We start from the raw sequence: 24,196 nt of genomic DNA, 5'->3' as shown, positions 1-24,196 counted from the left end.
CATTCAGGACTTTCTTCTTCTCCTTTCCTGAGCCACTCTCCCTGCAGACCTTAATTTCACTTACTTTTTCTTTACTTTTAGATCTACTCCTCAGTCATAATCACACACAAAGCCTCTTTGATGGACATGTCTCTTCTATTCATAGGGATGGAAAATGGGCTTCCATTGCAAGGGTGAGAAGAAATGTTTTGTTTTTGTTTCTAACTTTTCTATTGCAGGTGACCCCCGAGGAGTTCATGAACTACTATGCAGGTGTGAGTGCATCCATTGACACTGACGTATACTTTATCATCATGATGACAACTGCCTGGAACCTCTAAAACATCACCTCAGGAGACCAGACCTTGGAGACAGACACTGACTCCAAATGATTAAATCTCAGCTCAAAAACCAGGGCCTTGTTTAACTTCATCTTCTTTCATATGTTTCTTCCTTGTCAACACATTGCTTTTTCTAGGGCTAAGAAAACAGCAGAAATAAAGATACTAAAGCAATTAACCATAAGCATGCCTCCTCTGACGCTGTTTCCTTAGCTCTAAAATAGGAATTAAAGAAAATCATATCTGTAAAATTTCTAGTGCTACAGTTGATGCATGCTTTTAAAATATGTCAGTCAACTTTGTACTTCTTCCTTGGTCATTAATGAAAGTTTGAATATTCTGATTATACCCCCCATGTACCACCACCTTTCTTAACCTTTTTTTATATGGTCCATTTATAGGTGAGAGAATATTCCTACTTTTACGATTATAAATCTTTAAGTGTTTCAACCTCAATTTGGGGTCCAGAAGGAGACCATGTGTTAGCCTCAATTTCAAATCTTGAGTTTCACTACCAGGGTTTAGGGATGCCTCAGTCTGGTAAGTAGATTGAAAATGACTTTTTTCCTAGTCATTTTAAAGACTGATGTAAGAGTTGGCTACCCATGACTGTTCAAATATCCCTCTGGCTAAAGTTTTGAGGCTGGGCTGTGGTCTAAAAAATTACATCTTGAACTGTATTGCCAGCAAGATGTTACCTGATAGAATTTTGTCTCACCCCTCCTTGTGACTGGCTAATCATGTTGATATTTCCATCAGGACAAAGATGTTGGGTGTCACATGGTTTAGGATCACAGGCATACTCCAGAATAGATTTTCTACCTTGATCCTACATGGCTCAAAGCCTCTTCCTCCCAGGAGTAATCTTTCATTTCATATTGTTGGGATGTGAGAATCTTTTCTAGAAAGGCCAATAGATACAGGCAGTCCCAGCTTCTGGAAAATATTCACTGAAACTACAGATCTTGTGCTGTTTGTTTTGTGTCTTTGACTAGAGATAAAACACAATAAGCAGCCTCTGGCTGTGGTGACTATAAATAATGATCACCTGCCTTTGTTCAGAATTCCCTCTTTGTCACCTCTGTTTTTGACTGCAGACTGCATTCATTCCACTGTTTGGGGACATAAATTAGCTTAATGATTTCCTTTAAGGTCTTATATGCTAATGTAGCTGTGGATTTAGAGTCTAAACACACTTACCATTTGTGTACCAATTGATTTCTTTACTTTTTATTTCACAGACTTGGATGTTGAGATCAGAATACACATTGAGTTAAAAATTGTGAAAACACGTACTACCAGATGAGAATTACAGGAGTCAATTAATAGGGCATCTTGGTTTGTTTCGTGTTTCGAAACTGATCCTTCATTCAACCAAGTGGCAGGCTGGAAAGGGGACTTTATGTTGAATTTGGATTTATTATCCATTGGATTTATTATATGGACTTATGTAGAAACTGGCAGATCAAAAGATACCAAGTTTTATGAAGAACTATAGAGAAAACCAAAAGAAATTATGAATAAATGTGTAGAAAAAAATCCATATTTTTGGAGCTTGCACCTTGCAAAATGTGGCTAAGGGAAGATCCCCCATTTCCTGGGCATGATGGGGTTTTAAGCCCACTGCTCTAGATAGAATCATATCTTTGATTCTGGTTATGACTCATGTCTTGTTTAACTGGAGGTACAGAATGGGCATGTGACTCTGAGCAGGGCTTTGGTTGTCTCCATCAGGTTTGTCTCCTTCACTGCTTGTTTGCTTTCTGTCTAATCTGGGCACATGGTACAGCTATCCAGTTTCAGACAACCCATGCCTCAGAGTATAGAGTAACATTCAGTTACTCCCTTTTCACATTTTGGGTTCTGCATCCATGAATGAGGTCATCAAGTCCTTTTCACTCTCTGGAAACAAGATTGCCTATGTGCCTTAAAGTGGTCCAGGGTCACATCATTCCTATTTTCAATCTTATGTAAGATTTCCTGCATAGTCAGCTTATTATTTAACTCTATTTCTTCTAGTAGCAGTGGAAGGAACAGAGAAGACTAATTTTTAAAACATGTTAGTAATTTTCTGCTATCTAATTTTCATATTTTAAACCCTACCCCTTCTTCAACTTAAAAAGTAACCTTTTGTTTCAGAAGATAAAAATGCAATAAAAAGTTTCCAAAATGTTTCTCAAGAGCACCTCACCTGTTGGGCCTGAACCAATATAGGACATTTAACAAACAAGCCAAAGATAAGAGGTTGAATGAGCAGCTTTTCCTGAAAAGCTGATGTAGGTAAGCATTCTTTGAATAAGGATTTTTCAGAACAAGCCACCCATAACAATACTGGGTCTAGGTTTCTAACCATCCAATGGTACATCCATGAAAAGACTGTAGAAGACTCTGGAACTAACAAGTTACTGAACCCTGTACTTGAATTCTATTCACAGTGTAAAGATGTCTTGGTTTGCAGATTGGGCAAAATTCTTCCTGCCAGTGTGCAGGGCTGGTTTGCATTGCCAACCTAACTTTGATGGTGCTGAGATGGCATTCTGGAGGACAATGTTCTTTTTCTGATGGTTTAGCAGCAGGCATAGAGTCAAGTATCATCCCTTAATAGGAGTTCTGAAGGCAGAGCTGGTCTGTGCAGGCTGCAGATTGACTTGGCATGCATTTTAGTTTGGAAATATATCCCATTGATAAATATTTATTGGGGTACACACTCTTCTGGGCTGTGGAAATGGATAGAAAAGTGAAGTAGAATAAATACAAAATTAATAAATTACTTTCCTGTCAAACTAATGACCCATAGTTGTCAAAAGATGAAAGAGGGCACAAAGGAGAAAGAGAAGCATGGGGACAGAAATTCCCTGGTGGAGTCCCATTCAGCCTTTGAAGCCAGGACTCTTGGGACACTTTATATGGCACTGAGTTGGGGAACTGTGTAGTCAATTTGATGAATATAGGTAGCCTATCAAGACAATGCAAACATAATCCCTTCTTGTTCTTAGAGACAGTTAATTGTCTTGTGCTTTCTGTTCTCCTGGCCGGTGTAAATTGCCTCTTGAGCCAGTAGAGTACAAATAGGTAATGATTCTACCATCATGAAGCTATCTACAGATACAGTCTGTGGTGCTAATATTTAATAAAATGGAGAGAGTAAATTAACCAAATATATTCTTGGATGGTGTGTGGGTGCCCTTCTACTTCTGTTTCATGAAATTTTATTAATATTCTTTGAATAGTGTACATTCTGGATTTATGTATATCCATTCTGGCTGTAGAATGCAAAACATGACAACTTTCAATTTTCCAAACTGATCAACAAATTCGCTTTTGTGGAAATTATTCACTGTTCTTTTAAGGAATTTCTTGAATCAGGCAGAAAAGTTTTAAATCTTAGAAATGCTTCTAACTCAAAGGAAAAACAAGGGTATGGAGGGTCTTTTAAATTAAATTTACTGAATAAAGCAACAAAGTTTTAAATGTTAGAAATGCTATGAGTCAAAGTAAAAACAAAGGTGTCAAGGGTCTTTCAGATTGTCATGTAGTATTAGTGACTTTCATATAATTGATTCTTTTGAGAGCCAGTGTGTCTTAACATGGTTTTATTCCTGCAATTGCTTATACGAAAACTAAGTAATTTTGACAGGGATAGTTCTTTTATTGTAAGGGAAACTCCCCCTAAGTTAATTCTTAAAATTATTTCTTCTAAAACAGATGACGGGTGAAATCTGTTGAAAGAAATCTAAACAAGTGATTGATGGGGCTTCTGAGAACACTGCTGTGTGGGAAGAGCTCTTCTTGCTGTCTTGGTTGGTGTGGTGAGAGGCTGTGGTGAAACAGCCCTTCCTCTCTGAGAACAGCATGACCTTCTCGTCTCATTCTCACACCTGCTTTGCCAAAGCCAGTTTTTCCCCTCAGAAAAATGTAGTGGAAGGTGATCCTCAGGAACGAAACCCACTGAGCATATAAGCCACCCACCAGTCGCTAAGGTTCTGATATTGACCTTACAATCCAGAAAGGGATAGAAAACCTTAAAATGTAATTTTTCTTTGGTGTACATTCTCCTCCTAGTCCTTCAAAATGGAATTTACCGACTTTTAACACTTGGCACTCAGAGACTGGTATCGATTTGGGAACGTAGCTTGAAAGGTTTCAGTGGCTGGTCTCCTGGAAATGGTCAGGCCACAGGCGGAACTGATGACAATCAGCACTCTGAGAGAGCCTTAGAACAGTATGGGGACCTCAAATTGAGAGAAAATGACAGATGGCACGGAGGCTGGGGCTATCAGGAGACTCTGCTTCCACACTGATGGGATAAAGTGTTACACAAATGCAGGCTATTATCAAATGTCAGGTATTGTGCTACTAAACCCAGACTGTTGCTTTCATTTCCAAGGGAACTGGGAAATAAAGTACCTCTCCACAAGTTTCATACTTAATCATGTCTAAAGTCTCATTTAGAAATATCATTCAAAATCCATTTACTTAAGATAATTGTTGAGGCTGCAAAGTGTATATAGTAAAGCATCAAGAATTTGGACTTCAGTAATTGAAGTCATTTAGAAAACATTTGAGTAAAATTTACTTTTATTTCATTTAAGCTAAAAACAAAAATGGAGGGAGGTTGTTAAGTAAATCAGTAATAGTAAGATGATTAAAAGGGCTGTGCTTACTCATACAAGTTTTACAGGTCTTTGGGGTATCTATTTGCATATAAATGTAATCAATATGCTAATCATAAAGAGATCCACATAGTTTAAAAGAACAGTCTCAGATCAACAATATTTTATTATACAATGTAGCTAAAGATATTTTCTATGTAGCAAGATGTTTTCATGTGTAAATCATATCTTGATAATATTTTAAAAATAGAAATGAAATAGAAATTGATTTTAAAACAACATTGTGCTTGGTATGGAAGAATTTCCATATTTATGATGTAAATGTTAAAATATTTTATTTAAAAAGTTATACATGCTTACAAAGTAGGGTACAAATGCACTGAAAACAAGAACTTGCCTTAATGAAAATATTTGGAATATCATTTCTAGGAATCACAATTTGAGAAGTTTTTGGGTTACCAATCTTGAGTTTAATTTATACTACCAGCCTTGTCATTTTATCACATTCTTAAACTGCACTTTGCAATAATATGGCTCTGATTTAAAACAATTTCTTTAATTTGTTTGAAATAGGAACTTAACAATAAAAGAGAAAATGTAGCTTTTGTACTTCAGTTTTATAAGTGTTTTCAAAATATATTTCTTTTTATTATTTTAGCTAACAACATGCTTCATTCACAGTTCCTTTCCTTGATGGTACTTTCGGATCATTTAAAATGTCATCAGTATAATGTTTCCATTAAGATAATGAAATTTCTTCTTTGAAAATGATAAGGCCTTGTTTGCAATGTATTTTTTCATACTATTAAAAGGATACAACATTTTTACTCATGAAACCATTGTATTGACAGCTGAGAAGGGGAGCTTGAAAGTGTGATGTTAATGTTCTTATACCTACAGGGATGGACTACACCTACCTAGCCAGCCAACCATATTCCAAGCATGCCCAGTTTTGAGTGGCAGTTCTAGGACTGTGAGGGAGAGTATAAATAACTCTGGTGCTGGTATTAAGGAATGGGAGAGGTTAACATGGAGGAGATATGGTACCTGCTGTTGATTCCTGCCCTTTGTATTTTTCTCATAACCTCATTCCCCAGCATAGAAAGCAAAGGTCTACTCATGAAATACACATATCCTAGCCGAATGGGTAAAATGGAAGAGATGACCTTATAGTACTCTCATATGGATAGTCTCTCTGCAGTCTACCATGGAGCATTGTATACTATGTATTCCTAGCTGCACAAGAAGCCTGTGAACTGCTGTCTTCTCTATATCTATGTGTTTGGTCTTAACTTCTTTTCTCTAAGGTACTTTTTATCTGTTCATTTATGCTATAAATTTCTCCACCCTAAAGTACAATAATCTCCCTGTTTATCCACAGAAGATTCCTTCCAGGACTCCCCATAACTAACAAAATTGTTGGATATTTCAAATCTGTTATAGAAAATGGCATAGTTTTTACACCTAACTTATGTGAATCCTCTCATATGCTTTAAATCATCTCCAAATGACACATGTTACTTAACACAATATACATTCTCTGTTTAGGAAATGATAAGAATTTTGTTTTTCTGAATAGCTTCAATTGGAGATAGGTGAATCAATAGATGAAGAATCCATGGCTGGAGAAGGTGGACTATATTGATAACAGTCAAAAATATGATTATAAAATGTACACTCGAGCTGTGCTGTCCCATAAAACTTGCTGTGATGATGAAAATGTTTTCTATTTGTACTCTCCAGTATGGTAGCCTCTAGTCACTTATGGCTAACGAGCAGATGAAATATGATTAGTGCAATGGAGTGACTGAACTTTTTGTTGCACCTAATTTTTTTTTTTTTTGGTACTGGGAATCAAGCTCAGGACCTTGAGCCTGCAAGGCAGGTGGCAGAACCACTGAGCTAAATCCCCAGCCCGACATCTAATTTTTATTAATGTAAATTTAAACAACCACAACTGGCTAATGATTGTCTTATTAGACAGTACAATAGAGATCTGGAGACCTTATCTTCCTGCAGAAGTTATAGTGGTGGGGCAACAGTAACTGACCAGGGAACAGGTAAGACTCTGGCCACCCTTGCAAATACCCTATTTCAGAAAGCCATCTCAGAGGAGAAAGACATCCCAAAATCTCCCTGACTGGCTCATCTCTGATTCATTGCCAGTTGCAAATCTCACTCAATAGAAAATACCTCAGTGAGGATAGAAGTGTTCTACTATGGCTCCCATATTTTGACACTATTTCTTTCTTTTTCCCTTTAGGTTTCAGAAGAAGAGTTTTTGAATTATTATTCAGGTGTCAGTGCTTCCATTGACACAGATGCCTATTTCATTTTGATGATGACAAAAACCTGGAGATTATGACTTTCTTCTAATCATATTTTTTATAAATCTGAAGCTTTCAGAGAAGAGAATGAGTTTAAAGGAAGTCTAGCATTATGGATTTTGATAAGGTGCAATCTAAAGTGTCTGAAAGATCTGGAATTTTAAAAGCAATAGATCTCTAGTAACTTACTCAGTTACCTGGAATATGTTCATTTCCATAAAAGTCTCAGAATATAATTTAAGTCAGAAGGAAAAGAAAGAAGAAAGGGAGGGAGGAAGGAAAGAGGAAAAGAAAGAAGAAAGGAAGAAGGAGGAAAGAAGAAAGGAAACCATTAACTGAGATTGGAAAATGGTTCCCATATAAAAACATATTACTTGTTTAGGTGATCCTCTTGTAGATATAAATGTAGATATTTCCCCATAGCTCCACTTTATTTACTGTTCTGAGACTCTGTAGAAGAAGATGAAAAATAGAAGGATTGGAGGTACATCTATGTAAAATTTCCAGAGCTTACTTATTTAAATCTTTTTCTTGGTGAATACTTTACAAATAAAAGAAAACTTATTTTATTCAGAAATGTATGGCTTTTTCTTTCTATATTCAGATTTTAAGGCAGGAATTTATACTCAGCAAATTCCCACACTTGCATAAACAGAGGACATAATGACACTGGTGAAGAGAGGAAGCCAGGGGCTGGACTACTGGGTGAAAGGCTGAGATTCCATAGCATGGGCTCATTTACTGGGTCAGCCTGTTAGAATGGAAAGAGAGGGCATGGGGAGGAAGTAAGTGTCTGTTGCAAATTTTGTGGACTTTCTGAAGTTGTAGGGTAAACCAGAGAGATGAATTTTGAAACTGTTTTGTCGAAATGTTTGAAGTCATTTCTAGGTTCCTCCATAACACTGTGATGTCAAGTTTTCTGACTAACTTTTCTCTCCCTAACAACTACTTCTCCAGAAACAAATGAGCTGTAAGTTGATTCCACATTCCTATAGGTTCTTCACCTTGGAACAGGGCCAGAAGTTGGGGTGGGAGAGCAGATTAACGGTGCAGCTGGGCTTCTCAGCCTTTACCTAGCACACAGCCTGCCTGGGAATGTTGTTAACAGCTAAACCTGATTCAAAAGCCATGGGTAAGGACTGGACTTCTGCCTGCTTAATAAACTTCTCTATGATATGGATGACTCTGGTCTTTAGATAAAACTCTGAGTAGTGAGGAGTAAAGAGATTTGGCTCGTGTATGTTCAGTGTGTTTGATTTCTTATTTACCCACCTTAGGTTGACCAACATAGTTTATGAATTTTGGATTGAAATTTGTGCTACAACAACATGGAGGCAACATAGAAACAACCTTATCTGTGTTTGTCTTTAGTTATGAAAATTTGGCTGGGGATGTGAGCTCAGTGGTGCTCTGCTTGCCTCGCAAGTGCAAGGTCCTGATTTCAACCCCTAGTACCCCCCAAAAAAGTTATGCAAATTTGAAGGCAATATCACATATCTACCTCCTAATCATGTAAGGAGAGAAAAGCCTTCAACTGAAAGATTTACCATAGTGTAGAGCTGAGTTATGCAGACTGTTAGCCTCAAAGACTTGAATCTGTCATCCTACTAGGAGTAGGTCTATCTCTCAGAAAGGAATCTACACTGAGCAATCTCAAAATTGGTGCAAAAACTGCAATGTCAAGCCATGAATCTACCATGGTGCATATAATTTTTATGTTTCCCAATATGATCAAAAACCTCATCTGAATGTGATGTTTTGAGAGAATGAGAGCTTAGCTTTCAGTTGAGGGTCTTTTAGTAGGTTATAGTCTCGGACATTGCTAAGCAACATACAGGTTATAGATATAGACAGATACAGATGTAGATATATAATGTTAGAGTAATATTATATGCTAAAATAAATAAGTCCTCAAATTTATAAAAGCTCAAATACAACATATATTTATCTTTATTCATGTAACAGAATTATACTATAAAATCGTGGACAGTGAACAGCTTTCTTCTATGTTGTGATTTTTCCATTTTATGGTTCTGCTGTTCCTAAGATATTATGGTCAATGATATCTGTGTGACCAAAGAGAAAGAAGTTATAGAGAAAGCTAAAAAACGTTGGCCTGGAAGTGATACATATCACTTCTGCTCAAATTTTATTTAACAATAACTAGTCACATAATTACATCTAAATGCAACAGGGGCTGGGAGATGTAATCCCTGCAGGAAAACTTCCTGCCAGTGAAAATCTACTAGTGGGAGTGTGGTACATATTTTGGTGGGCAACTAGTTGGCTTTGGCTCCTGAACTCATTCATGGCCCTCACTTTCTTTAATTTTATTTGTGGACATGGGTGATGGATTCAGTAGCCTGTGTGCAGTCAGACATCTGGCAGGTTGAAAAAGTGGAGAACTGAGTCTGGCCTTCTTTCACCATGTTAGTGACCCAGAAAACAACTTATAAACCCATATAACACAATACTTTCCCATTCATCTGTCACCTCAGCTGCTTGGCTTATTCCAGCCTTGAAATTTGTGCTACAACAACATGGAGGCAACTTAGAAACGACCTTATCTGGCTGGGGAATCAAGCTCAGTGGTTCCACTGCTTGCCTCACAAGCAGAAGGACCTGAGTTTGATCCCGGGTACCAAAGAAACAACCTTATCTGTGTTTGTGATACAGGGCTCTGAATTTCTCACCTATGGATATTTAGGGGCTTTCTGTGGGGCACTGCACTATGCCTTCTTATGAATATTAAAACCAAGTTATTTATATTATGTTGGTAAATGTGTGCATTTTTTGTCCTAGAGACAACCATCTCATTGGAGGGCTAAGTTTAATAGGTTATTTGGTCACTGGAATCCAAACAAGTGTCATGAAGATTAAAGCACTGAGTAAAGTTAAGCTAGGGTTTAATGCATTCATCTGCTTGTGAGATATAGTACTCATTTTACAAGGTCCTTGGATAGGACTGAAAAAGATAACCCTCTCTAATGTTTCTTTTTTAATACTTCATAACTGGGAAATGACCTACAGGTGTGAGGGGGCACACTCTTCTCTTTTGTTTCATTATTTACATATTAATGAAATTACTCAGGATCTGGCATATCTTGTCTGCCTGGGAGAGGTACCTGCCTCTTTATAGATTTAAAAAAAAATATACTTCTTACAACGTGTGAATTTTGTGTCTGCCTCAAACTTTACATACTGAACTCCTACACCCCCTCCCCATAGTGATAGAATTAGGAAATGAAAATATTTGGGAAGATGATTAAGTCATGTAGCAGAATTCTCATAAATGAAATTAGTGTTACAAAACAGGCCCATTGGAGTTTGTTAACTGATTCTGTCATGTGAGGACACCAGAGAGAAGGTGCGAACAAGGGAACAGCCAGGATGTGGGCCTTATCAAATCTGCCAGTGCCTTAATTTTGGACTTCTAGCCTCCAGAACTGTGAGAAATAAATTTGTGTTGTTTATAAGCTACAAATCTATGTCATTTGTTACAGTATTCTGAAATGACTACAGCATTTTTCTTCTAATTCATTTTGTATAAAATATGACAGTATTTTAATGTCTCTCTGAATGCTATATTATTTCTGTGTTATTTGGAGTAGCCCCAAAGAGCTGACTAAGGAAATCAGATCGTATTGGGGGTGAGCTCAATTAGGAGAGAATGGTTTCATCTGGAGATCATTAAATAGAATAATCAATGAGACTTAATCAATCATTACATCCTCCCCGTTTCCTATGTTTCAGTTATATGTTGTGTGACAGGGAGTCTGTCCAGTCTTCCTCTTGGGTTCCTGGCGCAGAGCTTCTGAAACTCTTGGATTTCCTTAGTGATGAGTGCCTTAGTCACGGTAATGTGATGGCTCAGGGTGTGCTCTAGATTGCTTTGGAATATAGCCGGTCACCAGAAAGACTAACCATAAGGGTAGAAAGTTGGGACTTTGCACCAGCCCAGTCTTTGGGGACGGCAGGGGTACTGGAGATTGAGTTCAGTCACACAGGCAAGCATTTAACTAATTGTCCCCACATAAAAACTCTGAAATCAAGGGGTTGAGTGTAGCTTTCTGGTTGGTAAATACATCAAGGTGCTGGTAGTATGATGTGTCCTGATTTCATGAGAAAAAAATGCTCTATATTCCCTCTCAGACACTGGCCTATGTTTCTCTTTATTTGGCTCATCCTCCTGATTTGTGTCTTTTATAGTAAAACTATAAGTTCAAGTACAGCAATTTACTGAACATTGGTATGTTTTGGGGGTGTAGGATCCTGCATTTCTAACCTACTGAGTATAAACTCGACTGCCACAACACAAAATCTTTCTGGAGTTTCCAGCTTGCTCTGCCTCCTCTGCAGAATTCAATTCATGACTGCAACATTAACAACTGAATTTCAAGATTGCTGACTTGTTCTACAGATTTTGTACTTGCCAGCCCTCATAATGTTATTATGATTTCTTTTTTTTTCCTTTAATTTTCTTTATTTTCACACATTAAAAAATGAAACGCACTATACAAGTGGTTTCCATAGCAGATTACACGTGGGTCCATTCAGACTTCTTCTCAAAGTGCTGCCAGCATTGCAGGCACTGCCTGATGACAGCTTTGAACAGGTGGCCCATGTATTGATTTAGATGCAGTAGCATGCAGCCCTCTCACAAAGGGTCAGCCCCTCTGTTCTTAAATTAGGTTAAATGGCGACGGTGTCCGTATGTACAGACTTGAAATGTATCAGTCCTGAGCAGTTCTGCCGGGTTGGCCAAGGCCAGGGGTGGGCTCCTGGCCTCAGAGTTAAAAAGGGAGGTCTGCGTCGTGGCAGGTAGCTGCATCAGAAGCTGTCCCACTCTCCCACTGCCGACCTGCACAGTCATGCTCAGCCCCTCCACAGGGCTTAGGCCAAGTAGCTGTAGGTGTCCTTCTCTCCATCCACTCGCTCCAAATATTCCTTCTCGATCAGAATGTCAAGGCATTTCTTGATCACCGGAACCCGGGGCTTGAACCTGGAGGACAGCTGGGTGAGGACCTCACCGAGGAGCTGCTGGTGCTTCAAGACCTCGCGCACAATGGCCGCCTGGATCAGGAGTTTGCAGTCCTCCTCAATGTTTTTGTGCATGGTTTCCTGCTCCTGCTTCTGCTCGGTTTTCATTGGCATGTTGATGTTAACTCTTAACTTCTTATTTTTATAACCGAGATATAATTTTATTAAAGTGTCTGGCTTCAAGTCCACCTCATCAACATTTGCATTTTCATCTTCCAAGACCAATAATTTTGACTTCAATAAAATCTGTAGGACTTGTGCCAAAATGTTCATTTTGATCTGGGTGCTGTCTGTCAGCTGCTGCATGGTGTAGGCATCCTCTGAGTTGTACTGCAGCAGGATTGCCATCCGGAACGTGGATGCCTGCAAGGTGTATCTGTTTTTGAAGCAGTTAGTTACCAGTTCTCCCCTAGACAGCTGATATAACCAGGTCAATTTCCTGCCACTGTGACGACTGGTGTAGAAAGCTGTGAATCGCTGATAACTACATTCCAACTCAGATGGTATGGTGAATGTGCATGATTGCTGGAAGGGCCATGACCCGGAGCTCAGGACCTGGATACTAAAATCTAAGTCCAGGGGTTCCAAATTCGTCAGGTGCTTCTTGAACTGATCGTTCAAGTCTTTGCTTATGCCAATGTCTTGAAACATTTGCTGAAGTTTGGAGGTATATTCAAAACCACAAGCTTGCTTCAGCTTGGAGATCATGCTGGCCTGGGCATCGTCACTGGTGCTGTTCTGATGCACCAGCCTCTTGGCCAGCATCTTTGAGTAGAAATTCTGGAACACATCTTTGTCCTCGATGTACTTGAAGACAACCATCACTTGATTGAGTGTGTCTTCCAGCTCTGCCTCTTCTGGGTTCTTGGAACTTTTCTTCAACAAGGAATCACAGTACCGAGCCAGCAACTCAGGAGATTTACTGGACGACTGAGCCATTTTGATAACAGCATTGTTGTTGGTGAAGTGACCACAAGCCTTATCCAGTGCAGCTATGAAGCCAGCATCATTATTGAAGGCTGACATCACCAGAGCATTGTATTTTTTATGAACTTCCAGCTCTGTCTGTACATACATTTTGGGGTCGTTCAGAGCAGCTTCTCCACACTTCTCGATTGCTGCAAGACCCTGATTATGAATGTGCATCTCCAGCAGCTTTTTCAGTTCTCCCAGGCCATCCTGGATTCGAGATACAAGATTATATATGCACCCCAAATCTTCATTTTTGTCAGCATCCAGTAAGTTCTGGAACTCTGTGTGGAAGATTTCCAGGTACTTCTCGATGAGGACCTGGTCACACTTCTGGGCCAGCTCATCCTGTGTGCTCTCATGCAGATAGACCTGGACTCTCCTCTGCTCCTCCAGCAGATGAGCCTCTGCCTTTTTCATATATTCAGTAAATGGGTTCGGCTGCAAGAATTCAGTACTCTCTCTGGTATAAAACCTCTCTGTGTCAGCCAAAAATTGAGATTCAAAGGATTCTTTATACATTGTTAACGTAGGGCCCTTTGCAAATGCATCATCTTCATTCAGCCCCAATTCCACATAAGACTGTAAAACTCCACTAATCAGTCTTGTATTGATGGTCTCACCATTTCTTTCCTTTTCAATCAGTTTTAAAACAGCATTGGTTACCTGTTTATTCAATGGCCTGAACAGACAATCTCTCCAAGTTACCAATGCAAGCAAATAGATTTCATATATTCCTTTTCGTCCTTCATCACATTCATGGCAAACCCAGTGTCTATTGAGGTAGGCACAAATTCCATTAAGCACTTTGCTTGAAAATCGGTAATCTTCCCATTGCTGAATGTAGAACTTCAGTACACGCTCATCCATCAAATCTTCTCCATCCTTAAGATTTGTCAACTAATTCTTCAAAAATTCCTTAAGTTGTTTGTACATTTCCAAGCTAACAAACCGGGCTCCTCCAGGCCTCTGACCCTTTTTTGACTTAGAAGGACGAACTTCAGCTCCTCAGGCTTGGTTCGACTGGTGTACGCTAGTACAGTAGTTATAAACCTGAGTGTAGAGTTCCATGTATCGGGACTTGGCCATACTTTGTCTGGTATAGACTTGCTGGATTCCAGCTCGGAGGTCGTCCCAGATCTGGTCGAGGCCAATCTGCTTCAGTCCATGGGGATTCTGACTCCTCCGTGATGACATTGTGAGTAATGTTCTGATGTTGTCCAGTACGGCAGTCCTTATTCAAGACACAGCTAATGGAAATTAGTTGAAAATATACAGTATCATCCCAAATTTATTCACAGCAGCTCAGAAAGGATGTCCTTTAAATGTAGAGAATGAAATCTCATTGCAGGCAAACTCGCATGTCCCGGGTGCCCGGCAGGCTTGGGCGACGCGTCCGCCGCTCGCTGGGCCCAGGCAGCACCAAGCCCCATCCCGCTGAGGTCTGGACATGTCCTTGCGCCGCCGGGGGCTGCCTGCCTGGAGCTGCGTGTGCCTCGGCGCCCAGCCCTGCCTCCTCAATGAATTGATTTCTTAAACTCTCTCTCTCTCTCTCTCTCTCTCTCTCTCTCTCTCTCTCTCTCTCTCTCTCTCTCTCTCTCTCTCTCCTCTCTCTCCTCTCTCTCATTTCTGTTTCTCCAAACAACACTGACTAAAAAGTATGAGTGGCCTGGAGACACCCGAATTAAGCACAAAATATCTGAATAAAAGTAGTCTTGTTGGGGCTCCTCCTATTAACTTCTGAAATGGGCTTTAACTCTGGGTGATTGATGTCAGAATTAGATTATTGCAAAGCCATTTGAGTTTAAAATGGATTTTAAAAAGTCACAATTCAATAAATTATCTCATATTTCTTCAAAAATCAAAGTTGTTACAAAGATTTCTTGAATCAGCAAAATTAATCTGCTCTTTCATTATTCTATACACACTTTTTGTTGATGTATATAATTTTTATATTACATTCCACTTATCACATACATAAAAATATTTTTTATTGTCTCTGGCATTCAGACTTGGAGTCCTCCCTCATTCAAACTGACAGGCAGAATGTAGCTTAAACCTTATTGGGACACCTAAGTCTGCACCAAGGTTCTTGGATCTGAAGAAGAACCAAGTTGTACAGGAAAGGGGGGGTTATATAATCTCTGTTCATTCAAGTTGTCCCTGTGGTATCTCTTTTCTTTTCAGGGTTCCTCAATTCCACTGAATTTTGGCAACTTCTCTACTATACTTCTGAGGTGACAATTTTGAAAAGCTTCTAGGGGAGTAGATGAAGAGCTTAGTTTTGAAATATCTGTGAGATACCTAAGAGAGAATTCCAACAAGCAGGTGGATCTTCATTCATTCAAGCAACAAATATTTATTGAGCAAATGTTTGGTGATACTATTGAGAAATGCTCTACATGCTGGGGATCTATCCTCTAAAGAAAATAGTATATTTCTTCACAGAAATTCTAACAGACATGATTGTGAAGTTTAAGCTACAGGTCCAGATGTATCAGAAAATCTTAAGGGTAAAGACCCAAGGAACAGATGAATGCAGCCCAGATACGGGACAGATCAGATGGTTGATGAGCAGGCTCTGGAGTAGGAGGCAGGGATAGAGTCAAGGGCCCTGGTTTTCAACAGATGATAGCACATTTTATTTTTTAACTAGGGGAAAGTTGGTGAGGCTGTAAGGGTGTTTTAGGGTTTGTAGGTTTAGATAGGGAATAGGGGAAACCTGGGTTATGTCCCCAATAGTTGAAAAGTTCGAGCAAAATCATTTTCTGTGAAGAAGATAGGCTAGACTGAATGAAGGACTTGAGGCAAAAGATGGCGGCTTGGCAATAGTCACTGAGGGCATTGGGAGAGCGTGCTGCCAAGCAGAAATACAGAAAACCTAAATGTACACGGATACCTCTTGGAAGCATTGTGAGATTTTTCACCAAAAGAGTTCAATAGAAGCAGGGAAGCAAGGAAGTGAAATGTAGGGACATGTTTTATAGTTGTATTGCATAGTCATTATGCCTACAATTGGTACATAAAGGGTGCTCAGTGAACTGTGATGAAATTTAGTAGCTATTTAAGAGAGGAGGATAGAAAATCTTAAAACGCCATTCTATTGTTCAAATCACAAGGAAAAAATTAGGTTATCACTCAACAATATGATCTCTTTAATCAAATGGAAATTACTTGATTAAGTAAAAAGCAAAAGATTATTTTATTCCAGTTTTTACAGAAAATGGAAATGTTAATTTGAATTAAAAATGATATTGAAAAATATTTTATTGTTTTAAATCTTTTATAATAATATGCATACATAATTCCTCTTTGCTCCTATCCCCCAAATGAAAAATACAAAAATAAATGAAAGTCTCCTACTTTTGTGTATCTACCTCCTCTCTCATTATGTTCTGTTTAATCATTGAAAATGTTTCAAAACATTTGTACTCTTAACTTTTAAAATAAGTATATTCTCATTCTAATATCCTTTCTATCTCTCTAATTCACAAAAACTACAGTTGTAGACATTTATTTTTACTCTTTCAACATCCTTTATTTTCTTCCTCCTTTATCTCCCATATCATCCCTGGTTTCAGAGAGGGTGAGCCATTTTCAGGCCAATCAATGCATGACCTTCTCTTTGTGATCATTGCTGGTCCAGGGATGTGCATTTTTCAATTAGATCAATGATATTCAAGAGAAATTTTCCATATCATGATTAGGAGAGGAGTGGTTTTTTTATTTAACAATTTCTTTAAGAAATGGTTATGTGTTTTGCTATTAGACTAAGACATCCATGACTATTGAAATCCTTCCATGGCCCAACCAGTTTTTCCTTTATTGTGTTAAGTATGGCTGCAGCCCTGTGAACATGGGTGAGAAAGCAGGAGCCTGCTCACATGGGGGCAACATTTGTGTTAAATGTGGCCCAAGTCTGCTTGTAGGAGCTGCATTAATGGCTCAACTCTTCACTCCTCCCCACTCTTTCACGTGATCTGGAATTTCCTCACAAGAGGGAGTATACTTCTTCACTTTGTGATTCTGGGACTGGAGAAATGAACTGCTTGACCAATCAAAGGAGGTGAACTGATGGGAGGGCCAGCCTTGAATTTTGTTTCTTTCTTCCTTATGCCTCTGCTATGAAAGATGCAAATCAAACTAGTCTGGAGAAAGACGGAAAGCTTAAGGAGCAGAGGCATTCCTGGCTGAACCCAGCTGAGACCAATTCACTTCTCTTTAGTTTCATTTGCAATTTAAAAGGCAAAACATTTATCACTTTCATTTTTTTTTCATTTTTGATTCTGAGTGAGATTGAGGATATTTATTATATTTTTAAAGTTAGTTTCATTTTTTTCTGTGAGCCTGCTGCTAATGTAGTTTCTTCATTTCTCTCTTGGATTCTTAGACTCTTCATCTTGTAAGATATTTGTTTGTTCATTTGTGTGTGTGTGTGTGTGTGTGTGTGTGTGTGTGTGTACTGGGGATTGAGCCCAGGGCCTACACATTGAGCTAGATCCCCAGCTCTTTCTTTTTTCATTTTGAGACAAGTTCTTGCTTAGTTGCCAAGTTGCCCAAACTGGGCTCAAACTTGTGACCCTCCTGCCTCAGCCTCTCAAAGTATTGAGATTACAGATGTGCACCACCATTACCAGCTAACCCTTTGGATGTTAAGGATATGAGAATTTTTTTTCTGCCATGATGTTGCTATATTTTTAAAGTTTATTTTTGCTGGAGATATTTGAAAATTCAATAAAAATTACCAACATTCTAAATTTTATGTAATGTATCAATGCTTTTCTCTTATGGGTCTGTGTTTCACGTTTTATTTAGAAATGCTTTCCACATGCAAAGAATATAAGGTGATTCACTCATATCTCCCAGTATATTTGTTTTCATTTTTAAAAATATACCTTTGGCTTATATGAGATTTATTTTGGAAGAAGTCAGATAGTTTTCTTCTTTATTTGCAAATAACTAGTGTATTGTTCCACCCAGATTTATTAAATAGTCCAGCTTTTCCTCACCAATATGAAGTCTTTGTAATTAGTTGGATCTGTTCTTACAGAGTTTCCATTTTATGCTATTGATTGTTCAGTTCCTGATGGATCGAAATCTAAAGCCACTTGTACATTTAAACTTTTCTGAATTTGTCTTTTCTTTGCAATCTTGCAGGCTATTCTTAAACATTTATCTGTTTCTCCATATGATATTCAAAATTAAACTTTTTTTTTTTTTGGTGCCAGGGATTGAACTCGGTACCTTGTGCTTGCGAGGCAGGTGAGAGAACCACTGAGCTAAATCCCCAGCCTCCATAAGATATTTAAAACAATGGTATATGTGTTGACAAGCATCCATCTGGAAGACTACACATTAGTCATTAAATGTGATTGCTTCCAAGGAGCAGGATTAGAGAATGACATCAGTACTTGTTACATTGCACTTACCTATGTTTCTTCAATTTGGGGACACAATTTGGTTAGTAGTAAAGATTCAGTAAAAGTTTAAAGATACACTGTGACCAAAGACTTTAATGAAATCTTTTATTATTTTACTTGGTCCTCTTGTGTTCCTAAAAATATAGTCATTTCAATAGCAATAATTTGTTTTCCTTCTATTCAATATCCCTCCTATTTAATAAGCTTCCTACTTTATTTTGTTGTCTACCTTTCCCAGTATTTCTAGAACAATGACAAATATGATGACATTAGAATTTCTTTTGTTTTATCCTTAAGTTTAATGGAATATTTTTAATAGTTCACCATGGTACATGACAATAAATCATGTTCTATTATTATTTCACTAAAGTTTTTGTTGAAAAAATAAAATTATTTAGCATTCAAATTTACATTAGCAACTTCACACTTGAATTCATGAAAGTTTATTATATAAAAATGGATTTTATAACATGTTTACCAGTCTCATGATGTAGCATTTAATTTTAATTAAACTAATGATTCTATAAGCTCCAAAAGTAATATTTCAGCCTAACATGAGGGATTTGATAAACTTGACATTAAAATATTTTCTAATTATTCTACTTTCCTTATCTAGTGCAGTTAACACTTTGCAGAAACAAATTTGGCACTTAATGGAAAACCTTTATCTAGAAGAGAAGAAAATTAGTTCTAAAAATTTACACTTGAAGAATTCTCTAGATTAACTCAAGGGTTTCAGCAGAATTCAGCATTTAAACTATTTTCACACTTCATGGGCTTTGCCTGTTATTTGCTCTACATTTGGTCATTACCAGTGTCTTAAAGAGTATTAACGTACTCAGGCTCACCAGGTTTCACATATGACATTTTCTTTGTCTGAACAGCTGTGTCATTTCAAGCTACACACAAATGCCACAAGTCACTAAAATTCAGAAGTCAAGGTAGGCTTCAATGTGGATCTAAAATAAACTAAATGCATGAACAAATGAAATTAAATGCAGATATTCATCAGAGAAAGCAAGCTTGTAAAAGTTTCTCCCAACTCACCCTTTCTATTGTTTCCCCACTTTTGTGGTTATGGTGGTTAAGAGTGCAGCTGGGGAGGGAAATGTGGATGCAGAAGGCAACTGACTCCTTACACATGGCTGCCCAGATGTGCTACTCTCAGGGTTGTTAAGGCAGGATGTGCCTACCTCTGTATAAACAGCCAAGCTTAGCATTCTTTTATCTTGAATGGTGATGAAAAAATAGTTTGGCTAATATAATGTTACTGGCTTATGTGCTTACTCATTCTTTGACTCAGTCATTCTGTTTATGATTGAATGCCTGCTAGATTTTACATACTGTGTTTAGCAAGAGACCTAAATCCCAGTAGTCATAGTGCTTTATACCAGGATGCTTTAAAGTCCATAAAGGAGTCACACAAATGAAGTAGTTACAAATCAGTATGGTGACAATCAGAGTAAGCATTTCTTGGTCTAAGGCTAGTGAAAATGGACTAGTATGACCTAGCCGCACAATGAGAGTAGCACATGCAAAGGCCAGTGATTGAGATACACTGGGACTAAGAGCATGCCAAGTGTTGAAGAAAGGACTAGATAAGGTAGACCAGACAATGGTCACTCAAGCATGTCCATGTCTTAATCACAGGGACCTAGACATATGTTATTTTACACAGCCAAAAGTACTTTGCACATGTGAATATGTTAAGGATCTCAAGATGGAGAGATTATTCTTCCTTATCAGAGTGAACACAATGTAATCACAAGGATCCTTATACACGGAAGGCAAGAAGGTCAGAGTCAGAGAAGGCACTGTGATGAGCAAAACAGAGGTTATAGTGATCCGTTTTGAAGATGGAAGAATCTGGCTTTGATCTCAGAAATTCAGGTGGCTTTTTGTAAGTGGAAAAGCAAGGAACTGATAAATCTCCAGAAGTAATACAACCATAATGATACCTGGATTTTAATCCCACAAGATTTGTTTTAGAAATCTGATTGCCTTATCTGTAGGAGAATAAAATTATGTTATTTAAGGCACTAAGCTTGATAATTTGTAATAGCATCCAGAAGAAATACAGTAATACCCTGGTTCATGAACTCTTCTGTTTGAAAACAATTCCTTTCACAAACAAAAGCATATGGCAAAATTTTGTTTCAATTCACAAATTCCATATCAGGTGTATCAAACATAACCATGACCATCTTCCCCACATAAACACAAACATCTTCCCCTAAATCATAAAACATTAACTTTGTACACTGAGGTACCACTGTAGAAGGCTACTGAACCAGGAGACTTCTAGGTCAGGCTGGGAGGCCACTGAAGAGTTCTAACTAAGGGAGTGAATTGATCACATTTCCTTTTTAGAATGATTCCCCTGGTAGCAGTGGATGGTAGGTCATACTGAGAAAGGTGATGAATCAGGCATAGGCAGTTAGGACACAGGCCCACAAAATGAAGTCAAAGATAAAGAAGGTAGTAGGCATGTAAAAGAAAGCAGGCAAGGGCGGAAGTCCTGAACTGTGGAAGAAGGTATTACCAGACAAACAACCAACAAATATCTTCAGCCATATAAGGCTACCTGAGAGCCTGACTAACCTGGGGATTGGCCAAGGAAAAATGTAAACTGTATATGGTGATCGTCTTCATTATTGGATCATTTCCTCATACTATAAGGAGCACACCACCTTAATAGCCATAAAAAGGAGTACTTCCTTCTTGGGTCCCATAAAAGCCCCTGGACAAAATGTCTTTTCTTGAAACCTTCTTTAGGTCCCCTCCAGTAATGGGAGCTTTCCCTTTTGTCTGCTTTTGCTTTCCTAATAAAAGTCTCTGCTTGCAACTCTGGCCTGCATAGGCAGTTTCTTTCTTCACCTTGAAACACAAATCCAATATCATAACAATATGACAGCCTAACTAGCACAGGGACAAATGGATTCTGCAACCTTGCCACCAAATTTGGGCATGTTACAACCTAGTCCACAGTGAGTTTAAGGCCTTGATAGAATAGGTCTTTGTGTGTCAACTTCTTCTATTTGTTGAGAAGCAATTCCTTTTTTTCCTTGCTTCCATCTGTTTACTGAGCATTGATTTTATTCCAATAATAAAATAGATGGTGGTACTTGCCTGAAACTTGAATTTTAGAAGTGAAAGAGTCAATAAGAATCAAGAAAAATTAATAAAGTTACTAATGTTGCAAAAGTGGTCTTAGAGGAAATAAACAGAGAATCATGATAGAGATTAACATGATCATCTGGATGCCAAAATGAGTACTAGATGACATTTTAAATTAATATGGATACCCAGGATGTACACAAGGACAATTATATCTGATTCTTAGAGATGGAGACAGAGGCTCTCAGCAGGAAAAAAGGCAAGATCCAGGATTGGATATGGTCATTCTCAAAGATTCCTAGGTCTTCCTGAGGGGCACATACTAGCAGCCAAATGTTTCCATGTTTCAAGGGGCAGAGAGGACTACAGGATGAAAGAAGCTTCATGGACTGCACATGGAGACCCAGTTGATAAACAGTGTGTAGATCATGCAAGTTAGATAGAATATGAGTAGACTTTATACATCTACAACATACACAATGAAAAGAATAATTGCCAAAGACAAGATAAGAAACCTAGGCCTCAGGAGAATCCAAAGAAGTCACCATGACTCCATTGATTGCTTTTCTCAGTAGTAGAAATTGGGGGCCTTCAGTAAGACAAATTTATTATAGTATCTTCAGTTCTAGAGGTCAGAAGTTTGAGGTCAAGGTGCTGGCAAGGTTGGTTCCTTCTAAGAGGTATGAAGGTTAATCTGCCCCATGGCTCTTTTTTAACTAAGGGGGTTTGTGGCAATTGTAGACATTCTTTTTATTGTAGAATCATTAACCCTGATCTCTACCTTCATGTTCACATGGTGTTCTTTCTGTGTGCATATCTGTCCCCAAATTTCCATTTTTTGTAAGACAACAGTCAGTTTAGGGACGTGTTAATAACCTACTTTTAACTTGATTAACTCTGTAAAGAACCTATCTTCAAATAAGAACACACTCAGAGTTATTGGACATTAGGATTTCACCCTATCAATTTTGGATGGACACAATTTTTTCTTTCTTTCTTTCTTTCTTTCTTTCTTTCTTTCTTTCTTTCTTTCTTTCTTTCTATCTATCTATCTATCTATCTATCTATCTATCTATCTATCCCTGAGCTTAACTAAGACTTAACCAAGAGACAGAGTTAAAACAGGAATGACTAAAAGTTCATGCATGTGTTTAATAGGCTCTAATATGACATCCATGACCCTTCCCCCTAGTAATCATGGCTTTGAATACTCTTTTCCCTCTTGTATGTGTATGACCTTTAACTTGCTTTTACTAGAATAATGCAAAATGATGAGATGCCTTTTCTGTGATTATATTACTTATGTAAGACTCTATCATCTATAGACTCCTTGTTTCATACTGGCTTTGAAGAAATAAGCAGCCATGTTGTAAGAGAGATTATAAAGACATGATGGCAAGGATATTTAGGAACAGAGCTCTGAGTCCTACAGCCACAAAGAAATGAACTCTGCCAACTTGAGTAAGCTCAGAAATGGAGCCATCACCAAATGAACCTGCAGAAGACAATCAAGCCCTGGCCAACATTCTGATTTACATGCTTCCTAGAACTCAATTAAGCCATGTCCAGACTCACTATGACTGTGAGATAAGAAAAGTATGATATTTCAAGATGTTAAAAAATCAAGGAGAAGGAGGAGGAGGGGGGCAGGAGGAAGTTGAGGAAGGAGGAAAGAAGAAGAAAAAAGAGTGGAGGAGGATGAGGAATGGAAAGAACAGAAATTATTATCTTGCTTTCTGTCCAGATTTCTCTTGCCACAAGCCTGTCATGAGGATGTGTATGGCTTTGATAAGAATATAAGATCACATTTTAAAATAAGACTGAATTAACCTTTGGTTAATGGAAGGAACCTGACTTAGAAAAGAGAATTCAACAGAATTATTGGAAAAAACATCAAAATTATTTCATATTTATATTCTGCTGAATCAGTACTCTTCTATAAAAGTGACACACTGCAGAGGGTCATAAAGGCCATTGTCCTGAGCTGCAGAAGATAGAGCAGAAGTGAACAACAGAAAGAGGGCCTTACTCCAAGTCCCTATCCTGAAGGGTAAAGTTGCTATATTGAAGAGTTTATTCACTATAAAGATATTTTTGGCTAGTCCTTGATTTTGATTTAATTCACACGGTTAAAGGTGACAGATTAATAACTACCACAAATTATCATTTTCAAAGCTGTGCTTGATTCTGTTGTTGTTCCTTATTGTATCACTTGGGCTAGTGTTGTGATCGATCTAATCAGTTATCCTTCTGGTATAATTAAAATGAGATTTCCCCAGAGTCGTTAGAGACTCAAAACCTAAAGACCATATCTGGAAGATACCTCTAAGAAGCAATCATTCCATAAGGGTTCCAAGCAACAAAGATACTTACAATAAACAATATTGAAG

At 38.1% G+C, this 24,196-nt stretch overlaps 1 protein-coding gene and 1 pseudogene across 9 annotated transcripts in view; one reads left to right on the top strand and one right to left on the bottom strand.

Annotated features, from left to right (window-relative positions):
- Positions 1-7,829, top strand: part of Capsl (calcyphosine like) — a 29,112-nt gene extending 21,283 nt beyond the window's left edge. For 3 of the 9 annotated variants that reach the window (XM_004848624.3, XM_004848622.3, XM_087189294.1), the window contains exon 5: positions 219-7,829. In XM_004848624.3, coding sequence (XP_004848681.2) covers positions 219-320 — 102 coding nt within the window. In that variant the 3' untranslated portion in view covers positions 321-7,829. The remainder of the gene's footprint in view (positions 1-218) is intronic. The other 6 variants (XR_015442233.1, XR_015442231.1, XR_015442232.1 and 3 more) reach the window with 5 other exon arrangements.
- Positions 7,830-12,153: 4,324 nt separating this feature from the next.
- Positions 12,154-14,484, bottom strand: LOC101709730 (cullin-1 pseudogene; annotated as a pseudogene).
- Positions 14,485-24,196: the final 9,712 nt, after the last annotated feature.

Source organism: Heterocephalus glaber, unplaced genomic scaffold, assembly GCF_053883595.1.
Source record: "Heterocephalus glaber isolate CG9 unplaced genomic scaffold, H.glaber_assembly_v1.0 deba00001538, whole genome shotgun sequence".
NCBI lineage: Eukaryota > Metazoa > Chordata > Mammalia > Rodentia > Bathyergidae > Heterocephalus > Heterocephalus glaber.
Note: the sequence above shows the minus strand (reverse complement) of the source record. Positions and strands in the feature narration are given on the sequence as shown.